At 40.6% G+C, this 18438-nt stretch overlaps 1 protein-coding gene across 2 annotated transcripts; it reads left to right on the top strand.

Moving 5' to 3' along the window:
• The first annotated feature begins 481 nt into the window (after positions 1–481).
• On the top strand, positions 482–17255 carry LOC125888683 (CLK4-associating serine/arginine rich protein). Of its 2 annotated transcripts, XM_049576190.1 has the most exons (21): positions 482–601; positions 2344–2483; positions 4381–4478; positions 4594–4695; positions 6687–6766; positions 6929–7013; positions 7118–7254; positions 7582–7678; positions 9250–9328; positions 9415–9488; positions 9615–9656; positions 9749–9955; positions 10365–10676; positions 11354–11536; positions 12150–12189; positions 14339–14399; positions 14566–14624; positions 14728–14774; positions 14896–14981; positions 15214–15238; positions 16558–17255. In XM_049576190.1, exons 2-21 carry the CDS (start codon positions 2385–2387, stop codon positions 16598–16600), a joined length of 1956 nt encoding a protein of 651 aa, XP_049432147.1. In that variant the 5' UTR covers positions 482–601; positions 2344–2384; the 3' UTR covers positions 16601–17255. The 2 variants fall into 2 exon arrangements, 1 of the variants encoding a protein (XP_049432147.1); XR_007449352.1 differs by lacking the exons at positions 15214–15238; positions 16558–17255 and having other exon boundaries at positions 12150–12193.
• The last annotated feature ends 1183 nt before the right edge of the window (positions 17256–18438 follow it).

Raw genomic sequence — 18438 nt, 5'->3', positions numbered from 1 at the left:
TTCCATATTTGGTCCGGACAGGGACTCAAACAGGTGACCCTCCGGTTCCCAACCCAAGTCCCTATGGACTGAGCTACTGCTGTTTAATGTTTTGTGAAGGTTAGAGCATTTTGCAGACAGGATGTGTTATTTTGGCCAGAGACTTTCAGTCTAGGCTTATGTGTGTTTTGAAAATGTAACGTTTACATGGACAAATGCATCCAAACAAATGAGGAAAAACTGTAAAATACAAATGCTTTGTGATGCAGAGTGTTTCTTGTTCATAAAGGAAACCTCTTTAACTTTATTATCTTATTAAGACTAGTTTTCTTCCAGTTAATTTCACAAAATAATTTTAGTTACAACGTAATAATATATAATTATATTTTATAATTATAATTATATGTTTAAAAGTATCACAGACCTCCATGCTGCGTTGTCCTCGGTAAAGCCTACTAGCTATAAGACAAACTGCAGTGCCCCCCTCAGGCTGAGCTCGGTACTGCACCGACCAACTACAACACTAGCAGGCGGTGAAGGAGGCGTGTGTGTGACAGTCCGCCAACATCGCATTCGGCTGGCCGAAAACAACCCCAGTGTGTGTTGGCGTTCAGTAAAACAGGTACACAACGAATTTTAAAACGAACCGGGGTGTGTTGCTTTGCTGCATTTCATGTTTTACCGGTGTTAATGAGGCTGTGATGCACGCGTTGTTCCTAGCTAAAGTGAGCTGACCTAAGCTAAGCTAGGCTAGGCTAGGCTAGCTGGGAGCTAACAGGCTAAAAGCAGCACAGCGCTAGCGTTATAAAGGCCCGGGCTATAGGCTCAAAACAGGCCGGCGTGTGTGCTAACAAACTCCTCAATAACTTTGGAAACATTGCTATTTCACGCCTTAAACCCCCAAAACGACACGAGGGTTGCGTAAATGTGGAAATTAAATTAAGCTTATAATGTATAAACAATAATATGGTGTAAACACTTGACAACGATAACATAACATTTAAGATTTGGCTAATGTTAGCTTAGCCTTTTGGCTGTAGGCTGTCCATCTGCGACTGTAACATTAATGTGCTAAACACTAATAATGCTTATGATAAATCAAAGAGGCGATTAACTTAACAATAAAGCTCAAAATGACATAGTTGTGCATGTGATGCTTCACAGTAGCTACAGTTAATGTTACGCATTTACAAATGATGGTTGAAATAACCCTGTAGTCTGAGAGATTATTTGTAATTAAATAAAAGTATTGTCAGTTATTTGCATAAAGCATTTGGTTTGTTGGCTTAAATGTCACTTGCAAAAGCAAATAGTGTTTGCTACTGTCAGGGTCAGTTTAACATAGTTAAGACACACTTGAGTGACTAAATAAAATCAATCAAAGTGTAAGTTAGTAAAGAAAATATCTTAAGTAAGGGCTGATTGATGAGAAAAGCATACCAAACAAATAGGCCCTTGATATCAATAAATATATATAGACATGCCTGTGGGTTATCTAATTACTAAAATTTTTTAGATGAAAAAAATGTAACTGCTTTGTATTATTAGTGTATATAAAATATTTTCAGTGATTTACAGTCTTGACATAAGTGTATGACATTAACATCAATATACTTGTATACAGATATTTGTTTATATTGTCTATCATTGGTGCTTTTTGAATATATTAATGACCTATTTATATAACACTTGCTTTTTTTCCCATATACTTTTCTGTGTAAATACTAGTCCTGTCTAATATTAACATTTATTTACTCAGTTTTGTTGTGCTTGCTCCGAGCTGTTCGGTCTATTTATGTGAAAGAGCAACGCTAAAAAAAAAATCAGTCACATTCCTTGTATATGTACACATACTTGTCCAATCCAGATGAGTTGATTCTGATTCTAACAAACCATTAACACAGATAAAATCTTGAGAAAGGTGATCAGTATTAATAACACAGCAGACAAATTAGTAATTCTAAGGTATCCCTACTCGCTGTTATCTGCACTTTAAGATGGAGAGTCACAATTTGTGTTATGGGTAATAAGAAATTACCGAGCCCCTTGTATTTTGTTCTCAGATATATTGATTGTGGTTTATGGTTTTTAATTTAAGTGCTGTAAAACAGCAGGGGAGTAACGCTTAAAGTATTTATAGCAAAGAAATGGTGTGGGAGCTATAAGTAACGTGAGGTTATCTCCCAGAAGAACTCTCTGTGCAGTTTGTCTCAGTCAAATATTTATTTTAAGGGAAAAAATCATTTGTACATCTCTCTTCTGTCCCTTTCACTCCACGCCTCGTTGTCCTACATTTTCTGATGCTCTTGTGTGCTCTCTCTTTCTTCTCTCTCCCATGTTTCTTTTCTCTTTGCCTCTCTACAGCAGCCGTGCCCCGCCGCGCCCCCACCCCCAGCGGAGCCGTCATGTGGCAGGAGGCCCGCAAGCATGAGCGCAAGCTCCGTGGCATGATGGTAGATTACAAGCGCCGAGGAGAGCGGCGGCGAGAGTACTATGAGAAGATAGTAAGAGACCTCTATCATCTATCTGTCTGAGCAATGAATACAGAAATACTTGTAGCTCTGTGGCAGAAAGCCTGAGCAGATCTGATCATCTGGGTTCAAAGTGCTGCTAACTACATAGTGATGACAGTCAAACAACCTTGAACGCAAAATTTCCTCAAGAGTTTGCTTTTCAACTGTTTACAATCCAAACCTGTCTGTACTGATAAAACAAACCATAATCAAACATTGGCACACCCTACAAATCCATCCTTATCTGACCGATATCTTTCCTGAATCCCCAACAGCTTCATTAGACAATGTGCACGTAACCTTAAAGACTACCTCCTCCATCTCTGCAAACCTCTGTTGCCCCTTTGGGTATTAGGCTATTATCATTGTGGTCACCGTGTTCAGTGCTCCATCTCCACTGATGCAAAGGAGTTTGTGCACCCACACACAGGGAATAAATTTAAAATCCAGTTGTTTATAAACTGCATCAGCAATCATGTTATCTGTATACTGAAATGTCCCTGCTGTGTAGTGTATGTTGGCCAAACTAAAAAAGCACAGAGGATTGCAGAACGTAAAATGGGCTTTTACACTAAGGGCTCATTAATGCTTAATGTTAGATACATATACAGATGGAGCCTACTGTCCATAGTCTGTGTTTATTTTGTCAGTATTTGTGCAGTGTTTTCTGAAAGCTTATAAATAGGGATGAAATGGAGCAGTACCAGCATATATTGTGGAGGCAGTGTAGCATAGTTCAATGAAGATACAGCCGTTGTTGTTGTGAGAAACTTTTGACTCTGCCCTCTAGTGCCATCTATTGGCTGTATCTGTGCCATCATAAAGTATGCGTGGAAATGTTTGAAACTGACATATCTATTTGCGTATGTAAAGGGAGTATAAATGAGCCTTCAGAATCATGAGTATGCAATGGTAGCCATTATATGAATGTAAGTCAAGGACCAGCCTCTGACCTGAAATTCTGGGATATTGAACATGTTTGGTTTTTTTTGTGACAGATTAATTAGGCTTTGGCAATATGGCAGTGGCTAGACATGAGCAACAATGAGAGACAGCTTCTAGGTGGGCATAGACACTTAAAATGTCACTTCCTCTTCTGACTCTGATGAAGACATGCATTATGTCCAAATGCTGGTTGCTGCACCTCGTTCAAAGCTCTTACTGTAATCGTTTGCTCCAGATCTCATGTTTTCAGCTGCAGCTTTAAGTTGGCTTATGCGTTGGCTGAGACTCCTTCACCTCCTGTTCACTTTCTATTTCTGCCAGTTGGTTTTTGTTCTAGCTGTCTGCATGGAGCCAAATTTAGACCTGAGATGACAGATGAATGCAATTAACTCTCTTACATCAGCATTTTGAACAAGTATGGTCTCACTTCACAAGACACTGTAAAGCACCACGTACATGAGCCTAAGTTGTTCTTCCGGTTTGATTAGAAAGCGAAATAAGCGAAAAGGAACAGTACAGTTTCACTGTTCCACTATTTGCTTAGTTATTTTATTGAGTTGGTTACATATAGTTGGTTTATAGTCTATTGTAGGGATGGGCAGCACAGGCAAAAACACTATTCAAAAATTGTGGCAAGTATTCGCTAATTTTTCGAATAACCCCTGTGGACATTCCTCACGGAGTAGTAGTCTCTGCGTGTTTCTCCTGTTTGTAGAAGAGCATCAAGCTAGCTGGTAGCCCATCTCACACCGCTGTAGCAATCCTATACTGCCCTCATGCGGTTAGGAGCTGAATTGCATGTCAAATAAAGGGGGGAAATAAGACGGCGAATAGTAATAGTCGCGTTAAAAAATCAATTTTTCAAAAATAAAACGACTATTCAAAATTCGAAAATCGTGACCCATCCCTAGTCTGTTGACTGCCTCTCATTTTGTCTCAACAGAAAAAAGATCCAGCTCAGTTTCTCCAGGTTCATGGCCAAGCATATAAGATTCATCTGGATCCTGCTGTGGCGCTGGCTGCAGAGAGCCCCATCAACATGTGAGGAAACACACACACACACACACACACACACACACACACACACACCAGATGCTCAGTGCTTGTGGGAGCTTGCTGATCATATTATATCGTGTTTCTCTTGTTTTGTGAGAAGGATGCCGTGGCAAGGAGACGCCAACAATATGATTGACAGGTTTGATGTGAGGGCTCACCTGGACTACATCCCCACTTACACACCTCCACTGCTCAGCACATCGTAAGTGTTGAAATTACTTGAAGTCACATTTAACCTCAAAATCTTTCTGGTATGAATACTTTCTTACCTTATGTTTGTGCAGGCACTGTGGAAACATTTGCGCGTTCTCATGATCATTTTACATTTTGACATTTGAGGCACTTGATTAACGGAAAACACAAGTCATGAATACGAGAAAGTCTCATACCCTAACATAAAATTTGTCAAAGAGAGGGTGCTGTAAAGTATCAAGCAGAGAGGTTTTTGTCTTGTTTTTTTTTATTTAATTGTTTGTTCCTTCAGTTGTTTTCAGTCTGCCACCATCAACAAAATAAATAACAAAATAAACATGTTTATCCAGTACATAGAACTAGGAGTCTGATTGGACTGTCAAGCTCACAGTCAAACTGTCGCAGATGCATCAGAAAATGTGGTTATGAAACAAAGGATCATTTCCATGGGTCTCTCTGGAGGTGCTGAAAAAAATAATTGCTTGGTTTTTCTTGCTTTATGCATACATTAATTAATCAGCACTCATAAGAACGTAGTGCGAACGCTGACAAAATCAACAGGGGGGTGCACGCGTGCAGAAACAGATTTTTGCAACTAACATTTCTCTCTCTCAGAGAAAGCTGAAAGATCTATTTACAGCTATGGAAAATCAATCTGAAGCTCCGTCTGTCTGATTTTCTATTTATTGATCTCCTCCCACTCCCTTTCAGTACTGTTGACAGCGCTGCTCCCGCATATACAAACACTAACAACACTGACTAACTCACACACACCCCCTTAACGCAACAAACAGCACCCTATTATAAAATAAGTTTTTATGCCAAGTCAAAAAGACGAATTGTTTAATTGGTGTTTCAGCTCTTTTGTCTTTTGTGGAAAAATGGAAAGTTAGTGGAAATGAGCCTGGATGTGGAATCATTGAATGTTGATCACTGAATATGAATCAGTGAGCCCCAAAAAACAAACAAAAACATGTTCAACTTTTAGTCAACTATGGACAAAACTTGATTAATTAAATTTGATGATGTAAATCTGGGAATGAAAAACATATTCAGTGTTATTGATACCCGAAGTGCAACAGATGCTTAATGAAAATTAAACTGTAGATTAATAGTGTTGCGTTCTATGCAATCATTTGCATTGTTTGAAAAGGTAAAATGAAATATAGCCTGTCATTTTTTTTATTGTGAAAGTATTTCCATTCAACATTCCTCGACAGAGCAAATTATTAAAGCTAACAAAATAGTTGAATGAATTTCCTACCTCATAAAACATCTTCTAAATCTTTTCTGGATGTTTTAAAGGTCCAGTGTGTAGCATTTAATGGCATCTAGCGGTGAGTTTACAGAACTTAGACATTTCCCATGTGCCAAGCATGTAGGAGAATTACAGTGGCCATCACAGAATTCGGGATGGCCCTGTCTAGAGCCAGTGTTTGGTTTGTATGCTCTGGCAAAGTCCGTTAAGAGGACCCACCCTGTATGTAGATATAAACCGCTCACTCCAAGGTTATGAAAGCACAATGATTACACACTAATGAAAACATAGTTATGAAAATTGTATACCATTTCTGCCAACAGATGCCTCTAAATCCTCCACACTGGACCTTTATGCTGTTGTTCTATAATACCCACAGGTGATGAGATTATTTCAATTTCTTCTTCTATTCCGCCTCAGAGTCAAATGCTTCAGGCTCCGTTAGATGCCAAAAATGCCCAGAAAAAGATAAGACAATCTTAATTTATCCTGAGGGAAACTGCTGTTCAGCTGTGGCAACACAAAGTGGAAACAATATGTTAAAAGTCCAAGATAACAATAAAAATCAGGTGCAAATCCAAAATAAAAACATTATATACAATGCTGAAATCAGGTTACCAGTATTGATCTTAAAAATTTAAGCAGGTTAGATATGTATTTACATTATCAGATCTGTAATATGTGTCCTGTGGGGAAAAAAGTGGTAAAATATAAGACAACCTTATACTCTTCGTCTCATACAGAACACCAGAGCAGGAGATGGAGGAGAGGAAGTGCAACTATGAGCGATACAGAGGCCTGGTGCAGAATGACTTTGCCAACAGTGAGTATCATAAAGTTCATAACATTTGGTTTCATGTTGCAACACTGACACACTGTTAATACATGTGTTCTTAATGTGCCTGTAGTGGTCTGTTAGCCTGCCCTCAGTGGGTATATTTTGCAGTTGTGTTGTGCTCTTAAACTCCCTGCTGTCCTCCTACAGTCTCTGAGGAGCAGTGTTTATACCAGATCTACCTGGATGAGCTCTACGGTGGTCCCCAGAAACCAAACGAGGACGAGAAGAAAAAGTATGTCATTTAAGTGAAAGGGTTGCCTCATCTCTACTGTGCATTTTAATCCATGATCGTGTCTGGGGGTTATGTATTTCTAAATCCTTTCTCCCATGGCGCAGACTGGCTGAAAAGAAGGCCACCATTGGTTACACCTATGAAGACAGCACTGTGACAGAGCCCGACCCCCAGTCAGACAAAGATGAAGACAATTCGGAGAACAGTGAATCCGAAGAGGACGAGGGCATCCCAGATATTGGTGAGGAAACGGGTTTGGCACTACTGAGATTTAGATATCAGGAAAATTGAAACTTCAGAGACAAACCACAAAAACAAGCTGCAGAAACAGGATGCAGAGCAGAAACGTGCACCAAGGTGTAACCACTACTCTCAGTTTGTCAGTCTTCATTAGTTTGAAAGAAAACAAGACATATTTAGGTCAATATATGTGACCACTAAATGTTTTCTTTACTTTACACCTACTTATCTGCTGTGAGCTGAGGATCCTCTCTGTCTCAGGTTTAATTGTGCTTTGGCTTGTCACTGTGTTAAAAAGCTTTTGTCATCTCTCTATGTGTATTTACAGATGTGGAGGTTGATGTCGATGAGCTTAACCAGGAGCAGGTGCTTGACATAAACAAAATGGCAACCACATATGGAATGTCTGAAGGGGACTTTGTCAGGTAAGATCTCAGTGATTATATCCTCATTTCTCAAAGGTCAAATACAGGTTTGGAAGAACACAAGACCTGTTGGCTCTGTAGTGAACGTTATAACTGATATTCTTTTGCTTTTATAAGTTCTCAGTTCACAAAAAGAAATGGAAATTTAATGCTAATTGACCTCATATAAAAAGTCTTTTTTAGAATTTTAGGTGAGCAAATATAATAACAGTTCATAGGGTTATCAACTTTTTGATAGTCAAGGGGACCTGTTATGCTCAATTTTAGGGTTAATACTTCTATTTTGGGTTTCTACTAGAACATGTTTACATGCTTTACTGTTCAAAAAAACAATTTATTTTCCTCATGCTGTTGTGCTGTAACATCTGTGCTCACGCTTTGTCTGAAATGCTCCGTTTTAGCACCTGTCTCTAAAAAAAAAACCACCCTACTGAAAAAGCCTTTTCAGCTTTGATTGGTCAGCGTTTCCTGGACTTCCATACCTCTCTGTCTCTGCATCGTCATTATAGCCAGGGAATGACTGTAACGGAGAATAGCAGCCCTTCTAAACCTAACCGGACATGTTCCAGCAGTAATACGATCTCAGGTCAGGGAGAAATTAACATTATCAGCAGCCTAGATTACATGTTTCCCTGAAGTTGGCATGAAGCTAGATGTAGCAGTGTAGTTTGCAATAATGTGGCTGGCGCAGATGAACGTGAAGAAATCTGTCACAAACTGTAGTCAGCTTGTCTCGAATTTAGAAAACACGTTGAAAAGAGAAGCTGCGTTACATTTACCTCTGATGTAGGAGGTTGTAGCTGGGAATGATGTCACACCCAAGTTGACCATTTCTGTGTGTACGACTGTTTGTATGAGACACAAATAAGACAGAAGTGCTACTGTGCAGTGTATTACTGCAGCTTTCACTGCTGTTGATGCGCAGAACAGCCATTTTGGGTTTTTGAGGTCAAGGTTGATGAGGTTTCCCTGATTTACCAAGTCAGAATTCCGACTCGAGGCATAGAGGTTGGAATTTCAGATGGGGAACTTGGAAATTCCAACTTCCTAGTACAAATGAAGAGCACTAAGAGAATTTAGAAAGGTGGGAGGGCTGAGGTTTTTGCTCACAGGTGTTACTGTGTTTTTTTGTCTATTTATTTGAAAATTTGCAATTTCTGACATTTTAACTTTATATATATATATATATATATATATATAACAAAAAGATAAGGGAAAGCATAACTGGTCTCCTTTTAACAAAGGGGGGGCCAAAACTAACAATTTTTTTTTATCTAATTATTGTTGCCATAACCATATTGAGCTCTGTGACAGAGAACTCATTCACCAATCAAAAACATCTTGATGAGTCATACACTTCCTTGAAAGGGAAATATTTTGTCATTGCAGTGAACATGAATGCCGTGGGCTGTTCAAAAGAAAAACCTTTGAATGCATTTACAGGCTCTGGCAAATGCCACTGAACATGCTCAAGAAGATGAAAAGTGATACCATTTGAAATGGCTGAGCATTTTACACTGTGATGAGTGTGTTTTTTATGTAACATTGTTAACATAATGCCTTTCTATCAGGATGTTGAGGAAAGACAAGGAGGAAGTGGAGGCCATCAAACATGCCAAGGCTTTGGAGGCGGAGAAGGCCATGTACTCTGTAAGATAAAATCCACTGAGGAATGTTTGTACGTGTGGTTTGACTGGTGTATGAGACTTTCTGAGTGACGTGTTTGATCATCTCAGGGCCGGCGTTCTCGCAGACAAAGGAGAGAGTTCAGAGAGAAGAGACTAAAAGGTAGACAGATCAGCCCACCAAGGTAAATTTATGTCCCTTTTTTAAGGGTTTATCCTTCATAAATAGACCACTGTTGACCCATTGTCACCTCAAATTATGTTAAATAATAATAATAATAATAATATGTCGCCATCCTCGTGTATTGCAGCTATGCCAGAAGAGACAGCCCAACATATGATCCTTATAAACGGTGAGTTGACTATTTTGTCCTTTTGTATTTTAATTTCCTGATTCATTGAGTCTTTATTTATATTTGACTCAATTTTCTGATTTCTCTCTCAGACCAGAGTCAGAGTCGAGCTCTGAGTCACGGTCACGCTCTCGTTCTCCTGGTCCAGAGAAGATCACCTTCATCACCAGCTTTGGAGGCAGCGATGATGAAGCGGCAGCAGCGGCAGCAGCAGCAGCAGCAACACAAACAGCCGCTCCTCACTCTGGACACGTCTCCTCCAGCGTGCAGCACCCTGCAGGTCATAGCAGGGGCTCCCGGTCGGTAACTTTCCATCCTCCTGGCTTTTCATTAGTTATTTTCCTCTACTACAGTCAATTTTTTGTCTGTTGAAATGACCACAACTGTTGAGGCAGAAAGAATACTGACGATGAAATACTGATTTTTGTGGTGAGGTGAGGTGGATTTAATCATTTAAAAATGTCTCCGTTTGAAAACAAATGAACACATTCTGCATGTGCTTAGAGAAAAATGTGTGTGGTTGGACAGAAACATTTAGTGTCTGATTGTGCATGTCAGCAAGTAAGCAATATCTTAATATTCTAATAATTACACTTCTATGGATCATGTGACAGTAAGATTTCTTAAAAACAAAACAGCAGTATATTGAAGATATGCTAGGCGCTGGGCCGGTGTTCTTACTAAAACAGTGTGTCTCTGTTTGTCCAGGAGACGGCGATCTTCCTCCAGTCGCTCCCCTTCCTCCTCCTCCCGCTCCTCATCTCGGTCTTCGTCTCGCTCTTCTTCCCGTTCACGCCGCACCCGACGTGGACGCGGGGGAAGGGATGGGCGGCGATCCTGGACCCGATCACGGTCGAGACGGCGCTCCAGATCTCACTCCCGGGGTAGAGGAGGGAACGGAGGGGCCGGATCCTGGAGGAGACGTGACAGGACACGATCACGTTCACACGACAGAGACAGAGAGAGGGACAGAGACAGGGACCGGGACAGGAGACGATACTCGGCACGCAGACGGACAAGGTAAGATGGTCAGCGTCTCCCACCAGTGCTTTAGTTATTGTTTTACAACAAACATGACACTCAGTGCATTTACATGCAGCTTAAGAAAATCGAATTATTGACTTAGTCCAACTGAAACCAGGCTATTTGTAGCTCGACTAACACACCTATTGCTGCATGTATCCACTTAGTCTGACAGGAGTCGGACTCTGTGTTCTGCGCATGCACCACTTTTTATTTCACGGGCTTTCACCTGGAAGAAGAAGGAGATGGCGTAGCAGCAGTTCAGTATAGCAGTGCAGTAACTCCCAGAAAAACAAAACAAACAAACAAACACACACCATGGCGACAGAGAAGCAGAAGACGCATTTCTGGACAGATGAGGAAACTACATTCATGCTCCGACAGCTAAAGGAACTCAACATTTTGAAGTTTATGGATGGTAGGAAAACGCTTCCCCTTCAGGTCAACCAGGACTAGTTCAATACGCCCTATATCAAAAAGGACACAGTGCCGTCTATCGAGGCGGACTCAGACGTACTTGGTCGGAAATTCAATTTTCTCTTCTGCATGTATACTCAAACAAGACGAGAAGTCCGACTTATTCCGACTGATTAGCCGAGCTATGAGCTTAGCTTGACTACTGCGTGCATGTAAACGTACTGCGTGACAAGAGCTTTGTTTACACTTTCTGTCAGGTCACGTTCCAGCTCACGGCAAGGGGGCAGTTCGAGGCGAGGGGCTCGGAGCAGTGGAGGCCACCGGCGGGGAGACAGTGGCAGCCGCAGTCCCTCTCAGTCCCCCAGCCGCCCCAACCACAGTCCCTCCCCTCACAGAGGAGCCCAGCCCTCTTCCAACACCATCTGTGACAAACTAAGAAAGTAAGAAAACTGTAGCAGAGACCACACCACTTAAACACTGTCAGAGAAATATCTTGTCTGTTTTAATGAAAGTGCTTTGGACGTCTCAAATAAGGCTTTGACTTATAACTGAACATTTAGCCCGCTTTGTAGAAAGAAATGAGAAGTATATCATGTATTGCCATTTAGCCTAAAAATAGAGATATGATTTTTATTCTGTATCGCCCAGCCCTAATTTTACCGACCCATGAATGTAATACTGCACTTTTGGGCTGTTTAATTAAAAACAAATTATCAAAATGTGAACTTTTCATTGATAAAGTTGAAGTCAAAACTTTGCAATAGAACTTTCACTGCCTTTCACTGTCCTAACTTAAAACCTCTCAGAAACATGAATTTTACACGTGTAGTCACTTCTGAATATTTTGTATTTAAATTTTGAAAAAGTTGTTGCAGGTGTTTGGGACATAGGTTTTTGTAAACAGCCAGCCATGCAATTAAGTGATATTAAGCCATAAGAATAATGTCTGACTGCATTATCAGGTTTGTCGAGACATGATGAAGAACAGTAGTTACTTTGATAGCTCATCTATTTATCACCACAGCTGATTATCTTTTCTCTTCCTGTCTGCAGGCCTGATACTGCGGGTGGTAAAGAGACGGGAGCTGCCAAAGTCAGTAAGAATTTGATCTAGCTGGTTTCTTGCTAAAGTCTACGCCTCCCTCATCCCTGACAGGCTGACATGGTTGCCCACCAGACTGGGATGTAGAAGCCATTGTTGCCCACAGAAAATAAAATGATGTGATTGATTTTTTTTTTTTTTTTTTTTTTCCCTTTTTCTTTTTTCACATAAAGTGGACATGCACTGCCGTCACAGCCTTTTATTTATTATCTTGCAGTTGCCATTACAGTATTCTTCACCTTCTCGCGTGTATAGCTGAGAAGAACGTGAACTTGCAAACCCTGAAAAATGACAGACTGAATTAATGCTGCCATGTCTGTATGGAGTGAACATCCCAGCACCCTGTGAAGTCATTGTTGTCCTGAGTGTGGTTTTAGTGTGGGATTTGCATGCATGTATACATATACATGTGGGTGAGAAAATGCAGCGTCTTTATATCTGTTTGTAGTCTTGCATACGGTATTTCACATACCAATGGCCCTGAGAGTAAGAAAATTACTTCTTTGCTATTGACCGTGTCTTGTTTCAACTTGTCAGTATTGGCCATGTGATCGTTTAATCGTGACAAAAGATGTTTGATTAATCTGTGATGGAAAACAAAATGGGTGTGCGCCGGACAGCCATATCTGGGCTTGTTTAAACAAGCAGCTAAGCACGCTCTAAATGTTACAGTGAAATGTTTTATGTCCCACGTACAGATTAAAGACTTGAGAGTTAAAGGCATAGTTGCACATTTTGGGAAGTACTCTTGTAAGTACGGAAGTACAGTACAAGTCTCATGTCTGTACGCAAAATATGAAGCTACTGGGAGCAGTCGGTTGCTTGTTTTAGCTTCACATTAAGGGGACAGATGTGAGAGTTGTATCGTGTTTCATGTCTTAAGTCCAGTTCAGACCAAAGATTCACGATGAGTCAAGTTGAAACTTGCAGCCACTTGCAGTGCGCCGGCCTGCAACGTAAGGAAAACCTGCCAGTTTACACCAATGGTTTATGGTCTCCAAAACAACAACAATTCTATGTAGTACTATGTACAAACTATATATATTTGTAGCTTCTTAAAATATAAATAAGGATCGTGATATTGACATACTTCCTACAAATGCATCTCTAGTACTGGTGAAACAGTGAAAACATAAAACAATCTGAGCTTCACATGGACAGTATTCCCAATAAAATGTCACAATAATGAGTATGTGCGTAAAATGCACACATACAGTGAGCAGCAGCCGCGACTCAACACCTGGCACTGACGCACCATGAAGACAGAGACTGACATAAGTGTCAATGGCTGTGAACGGGCCAGTTCACACCACTGCAACTTTCCCCTGCAGTGCTCCAAAGCTGTTTCATCTCGTCACAGATCTTTGGTCTGAGATGGGCTTAACTGTCTGCAGGAGAGTGAGCAAGCATATTTCCTCAGATCTCAAACTGTCCCTTTATTTGTTTCTAACCTCCTGAACTGTTTGCTGTCCTGAACCAGCTTCTGTTCTCGCTGCATATTCTGGCAAACAAGAACAAAATTTGAATATCCTCCAACAGTCAGACAGACAAGTAGAGTGGAAGTTATAATCTTCTCTGCAGTGTTGTGACCTGCAGTTTTTCTTGCCTGGCCAGGTTTAAACGGCCCAGTGATGGGTGTGTCTGTAACAAAATGCCACTGGCTCTTTCTGAACTTTATGATCTCATCGGACCTGAACTTGCCCATGTTACACTTTACAACCTTCTATCCCTCTCCTGCCATCCTCCTCCCCCTTTTATCTGTCTGACAGTGTTCGTCCATACAGGTATATTTAAGTGTGAAGGTTCATGTGACTCGAGCTCCTGTCATGCCTCTAAACTACAGCAGCAGTTTGCCTCTGTCCTCACACACACACACACACACACACACACACACACACACACACACACACACACACACACACAGCCTGTTCAGTAAGATACAAGTGTGCTTGTTGACTCAACAAACATCACACATAATTAATTTATCTGCAGCCTTTTTATCTCCACCAGCTACTGTACATAAAGATGATAATGCCAAAATTGTATGACAGCACGGTGCCTTTGATCTCTTCCTTACACACACACAAACACTTCTGTCAGGCTGTGAAAGGATGTGCTAACACGATTGTGTCACCTGCAGCCCAAGATGACCCCACAGGAGCGGCTCAAGCTACGAATGCAGAAGGCGCTCAACAAGCAGTGTGAGTACAGCAGAGGAGATTGCCTGTGGTTTGTGTACAAGTGAAGAAACAGCACAAACCTGAATCGTGAACAAGTTCAGATCTAGCTCATGTGCGTTAGGTTCAGTATGCAAATTTTAAAGGGTTTTTTCTCCCCCAATTTTCTCTGGTTTTTCCCGTCCTGCAGCCAAGGCGGATAAAAAAGCTGCTCAGGTGAAGATCCAGCAGCAGGAACACAAACGACAGGTGTGTGTGTGTGCGCGCGTTTTCATGTGTATGTACTTGAGTTTCAAGCAGAAACAGAGGCCCTGTTGTCCTGTATAACCCCTCATTGCTGTTTATTTTACAGGAGCGAGAGGGAGAGCTACGAGCCATGGCACGCAAGATACGCATGAAGTAAGAACTCTCTGTGTGTGTGTGTGTGTGTGTGTGTGTGTGTGTGTGTGTGTGTGTGTGTGTAAGTGGATTGTTTGGTATTTGTGTGTTGCAACTGTCTGACCAGAGGCTCTGCGTTTAGGGAGCGTGAGAGACGTGAGAAAGAGAGGGATGAATGGGAGAGACAGTATGGGCGACAGAGCCACTCACCTTCTCCTTCCAAATATGGTAAGACTGTAGGTTTGTGATCACAAATAGCCATATGGATCTAATCTAATAATAATTTGTTCATTGTGTGTGCGCAGTCTTGCATCTCAAAGGAAAGTAACCAAAGTATTTAATCGGCTAAGTGACCGTCTGATTTGCTGGCGTCAGTTTCTGCTCTGACAGTTTTATAGCCAGTAAGATGTTGTGTCATGCTATTGTTTTGATGATGTCTGTGTGTCCTCTGTCCCTCCAGGCCGAGAGCACAACTCACACAGAAGGTATGTGAGAAGCCACATGAATCTGCACAGCACCGATGAAGCAGAATTGAATTATTGGAGTCCTCCGCATTAATGCATAAACACTATCTCAGAGGTCCTTCACGGCAGCAGCCTTTATATACAGCACTTTAGCCACTCCACTTTTTCTTCACTCAACTAACAAACCAGTGATTCAGGCTACAGTCTGCCAGACAATATTATTAAGCATATAAATAAAATTGTAGCTTAATGGTGCAGTCAGCGATTCTAATCCAATACACTCTTTTTGTCATCCTCATGGTCCGCTAGCTGTCCATTCTGTGAGTGCACTGAAAAAGAAATCAGGTGTTCATACATGGCCCCTGGCTCCATAAATGGAGAACAAGCAAAGTGGCTCGGACAGGAGGGCTGTATTTGTTTGGGTGTTGAGCACAAAAATCAACAATCTTTCTCCAGAATCACTGATTACACCTTTAAATCAAAGTTAGGTTTAAGTCATGGTTTAAAAATCTTAGCACAGCTGCAGTTGGTCATCATGTCAGTCACTGCTGAACTATGGTCAAACTGTCACACTAGACAGCGCTGTAAATCAGTCAGATATGAATCGAGATTTTGTGACTGCGTTGCCTTTTTCTCGCCTCAAATGAGAAAGCTGGTCAGGCCGGTGGGCGATGCAGTCAGTTGTTTCCAACATGACAGCAGTGTCACAGACTTTCTCACTTAACAGCTAAACAGGAAGCAAAAATATGTATCTGAAAAGTTGATCCATATTTGCTCAGCGCTGCCTGTGTTTGACAGTTTGACCACAGTTCACGAGCAGTGACTGACAAGATTGACACCTGCTTTAGAGACCCCTTGTCTCTGGTTGTTTCCAGTGCGCTGCCGTTAAGTCTAGCGAATGCAGTTAGAAGCAGTAGGAAGAGGAGGAGGAGGGACATGATATTTCTCACATCTTTTTGATGCACTTTTTATCAGATCATAGTGACATTTTCAGCAAATATGACAGCAAGTTATTGTCCTACGTGTTACCAGCTACAGCTTTATCCAGTAGATCTATGCTAATATTAATTTAGGGTCTTTAATAGACAAGAGTAACATTTGACTAAATCTAAGTTATGTGCTATTTAATGGTGCTGCTAAAGGCTGTACACATCAGTAATGTGTGTCTTTATATTTAGCTATGATCACACAAAATGCTTCTTTGTGAACTTTTAAGTTTGTAACAAAAATTAAGAGATCAGGCTTTACAGACAAGAAAGAGATGTGCTCTCTTTCTCTATGATGCTGTCAGACTCTTCTGCTGTCACCGTCATACTGATTCTGTTTTTTATTTCTCACAGGAGGTCGAGGTCTCGGTCACGGAGTCCATACTACAGATACTGAGCTCGGGAAAATATCCCCCAGTTGTCATGCACACACACTGTCCAACAAACAGCCTATCACATGGAAATATGAAGAGAGGAACTGCGACACAGATCTGTACCTGAGCATTGTGTTCTCTGGTGTCTGTCTGCAGAATAACACGTTTTGACTGTGGTACCTTTTAGTTTCACTAATCACACAGCCGACTGGCTGAGCCAAGCTGAGTTTGATATGCCTCCTTTTTTTCATTTTTGTTTCATCTTGTAAAGCGACTGCAGGTTTATTAAATGAGTTTCTTCTGCATGCTCCTTTTTTTTTCTTTTTCTGCCTGAAAACTTCCTCTTAATTCATCTGGAGGCGTTTGTACTTCAAAGTACATGATACTATAAGCAATATCTCACCTATTACCTCGCGTCGTCTTCATGTCAGCCTTTTACTTTTCTCTAACAAGGAACGCTCACACTAAAAGACCATTTTAAACTTTCATGAGCTGATGTACAGGATATTTATATGCATCCATTGGAAACTTCTTTGTTAAAGAAAATGTATTCAATCATCGACTGCTCTTTTATACTCTGTCCTCTTCCAACCGGTTAACAGCAGTAAATAACTTTTTGTTCTCAGTAATGTGGAATGTTAAATACAGAACAAGAAATAAACTGACTTTGAAATTATTGTTCATTTTCTTTTTCCTGTTGTTTTTTCACAGTGTCTTCAGATCCTCAAAATGTCTTAATTTCTTATGTCCAGTTTTATAAATATTGGGTGTCAAAAGTCTTAAGGTTGAATTTGTGAGCTCTTGCTGCATTGAGGAAAAAATTTGCGATCTTCCTCATTTTGACTGGATGAAGCCTTGCACCTATGGGATGTGTGTGTAGTCGTTCTCCCTCAACTTAAATGCGGCAATCATTGAATTTCATTTATCCGTCTTTTTGTTTATGCCAAAATGAACCAAGCTCTTCTACGTGGAAGTACAAATTTCAGATGTTACAGATCTTTAAACCCACCACTGAACTTTAAACTGTCTTTATACTTCCATCTTTGAACTTAAATGTTGGCAAAATGTAGATTAATTCACTGACCAATAACCATATTTCTACAAAAAAGGCCTACCTTCCAAGAGGGCAACATAAATGCTGCTTATCTTTACACTTATCTGCAGTGATTAAAAAAGAAAAAAGGTGATTTATCCAAAAAAAATAGGCTTAAATTTGGTTAAAAATGAGCTTGAAAATGTCTTAAATTCAAGTGTCTTATACCTTTTGACACCCTGTTACAGGTTGTGCCCAAAGAGGGAGATTTCAGTGACGTTATTTTGATTTAACATTTGGCTTTCATGCCTTAAACACATCATTTATTCACACTAAAAGCTTCTCTGTTTTTTAAGAGAGGGTCTTTGTATGAGTTTACCCCTCAGCAGAATGGCAGTAAAATAAAAAGCATGCAGAGCACAGTGCTGGAAACACTTTAAAAAATTAAAACCTGATTGTCAAGTATTTGATTTATCATACTTCATTGGATATTTGATTACATGTTAACCACAAAAATGCTACATTTATTGGAATGTACTGACTGGAATCTTCACACAGGGTGTATTTTCATCAGTAGGTGGCGACAAATCCCAGTTTAGCAGTGAGAGACGCTTCACTGCAGCTTCTCGTCACTGTCACTCTCTAACTTCTGAGGCATTTTCCTGAGAATTTGCTTTGTTTTTATTTTCTGTACATCATCACAGCTGGTCAGTAAGAAAAGGAGAAATGAATCCTCCTCTGGTTGGAGTTGTATTTTGGAGACACCTGTGGGAAACCAACGAGGTAGTTCCTCTGAAGTGCTGAGGAGAAACTAAATGAGGATTCCCA

This window comes from Epinephelus fuscoguttatus, linkage group LG5 (assembly GCF_011397635.1).
Source record: "Epinephelus fuscoguttatus linkage group LG5, E.fuscoguttatus.final_Chr_v1".
Taxonomy (NCBI): domain Eukaryota; kingdom Metazoa; phylum Chordata; class Actinopteri; order Perciformes; family Serranidae; genus Epinephelus; species Epinephelus fuscoguttatus.
The sequence above is the reverse complement of the archived record's forward strand: the minus strand, read 5'-3'. Positions and strand labels throughout refer to the sequence as shown.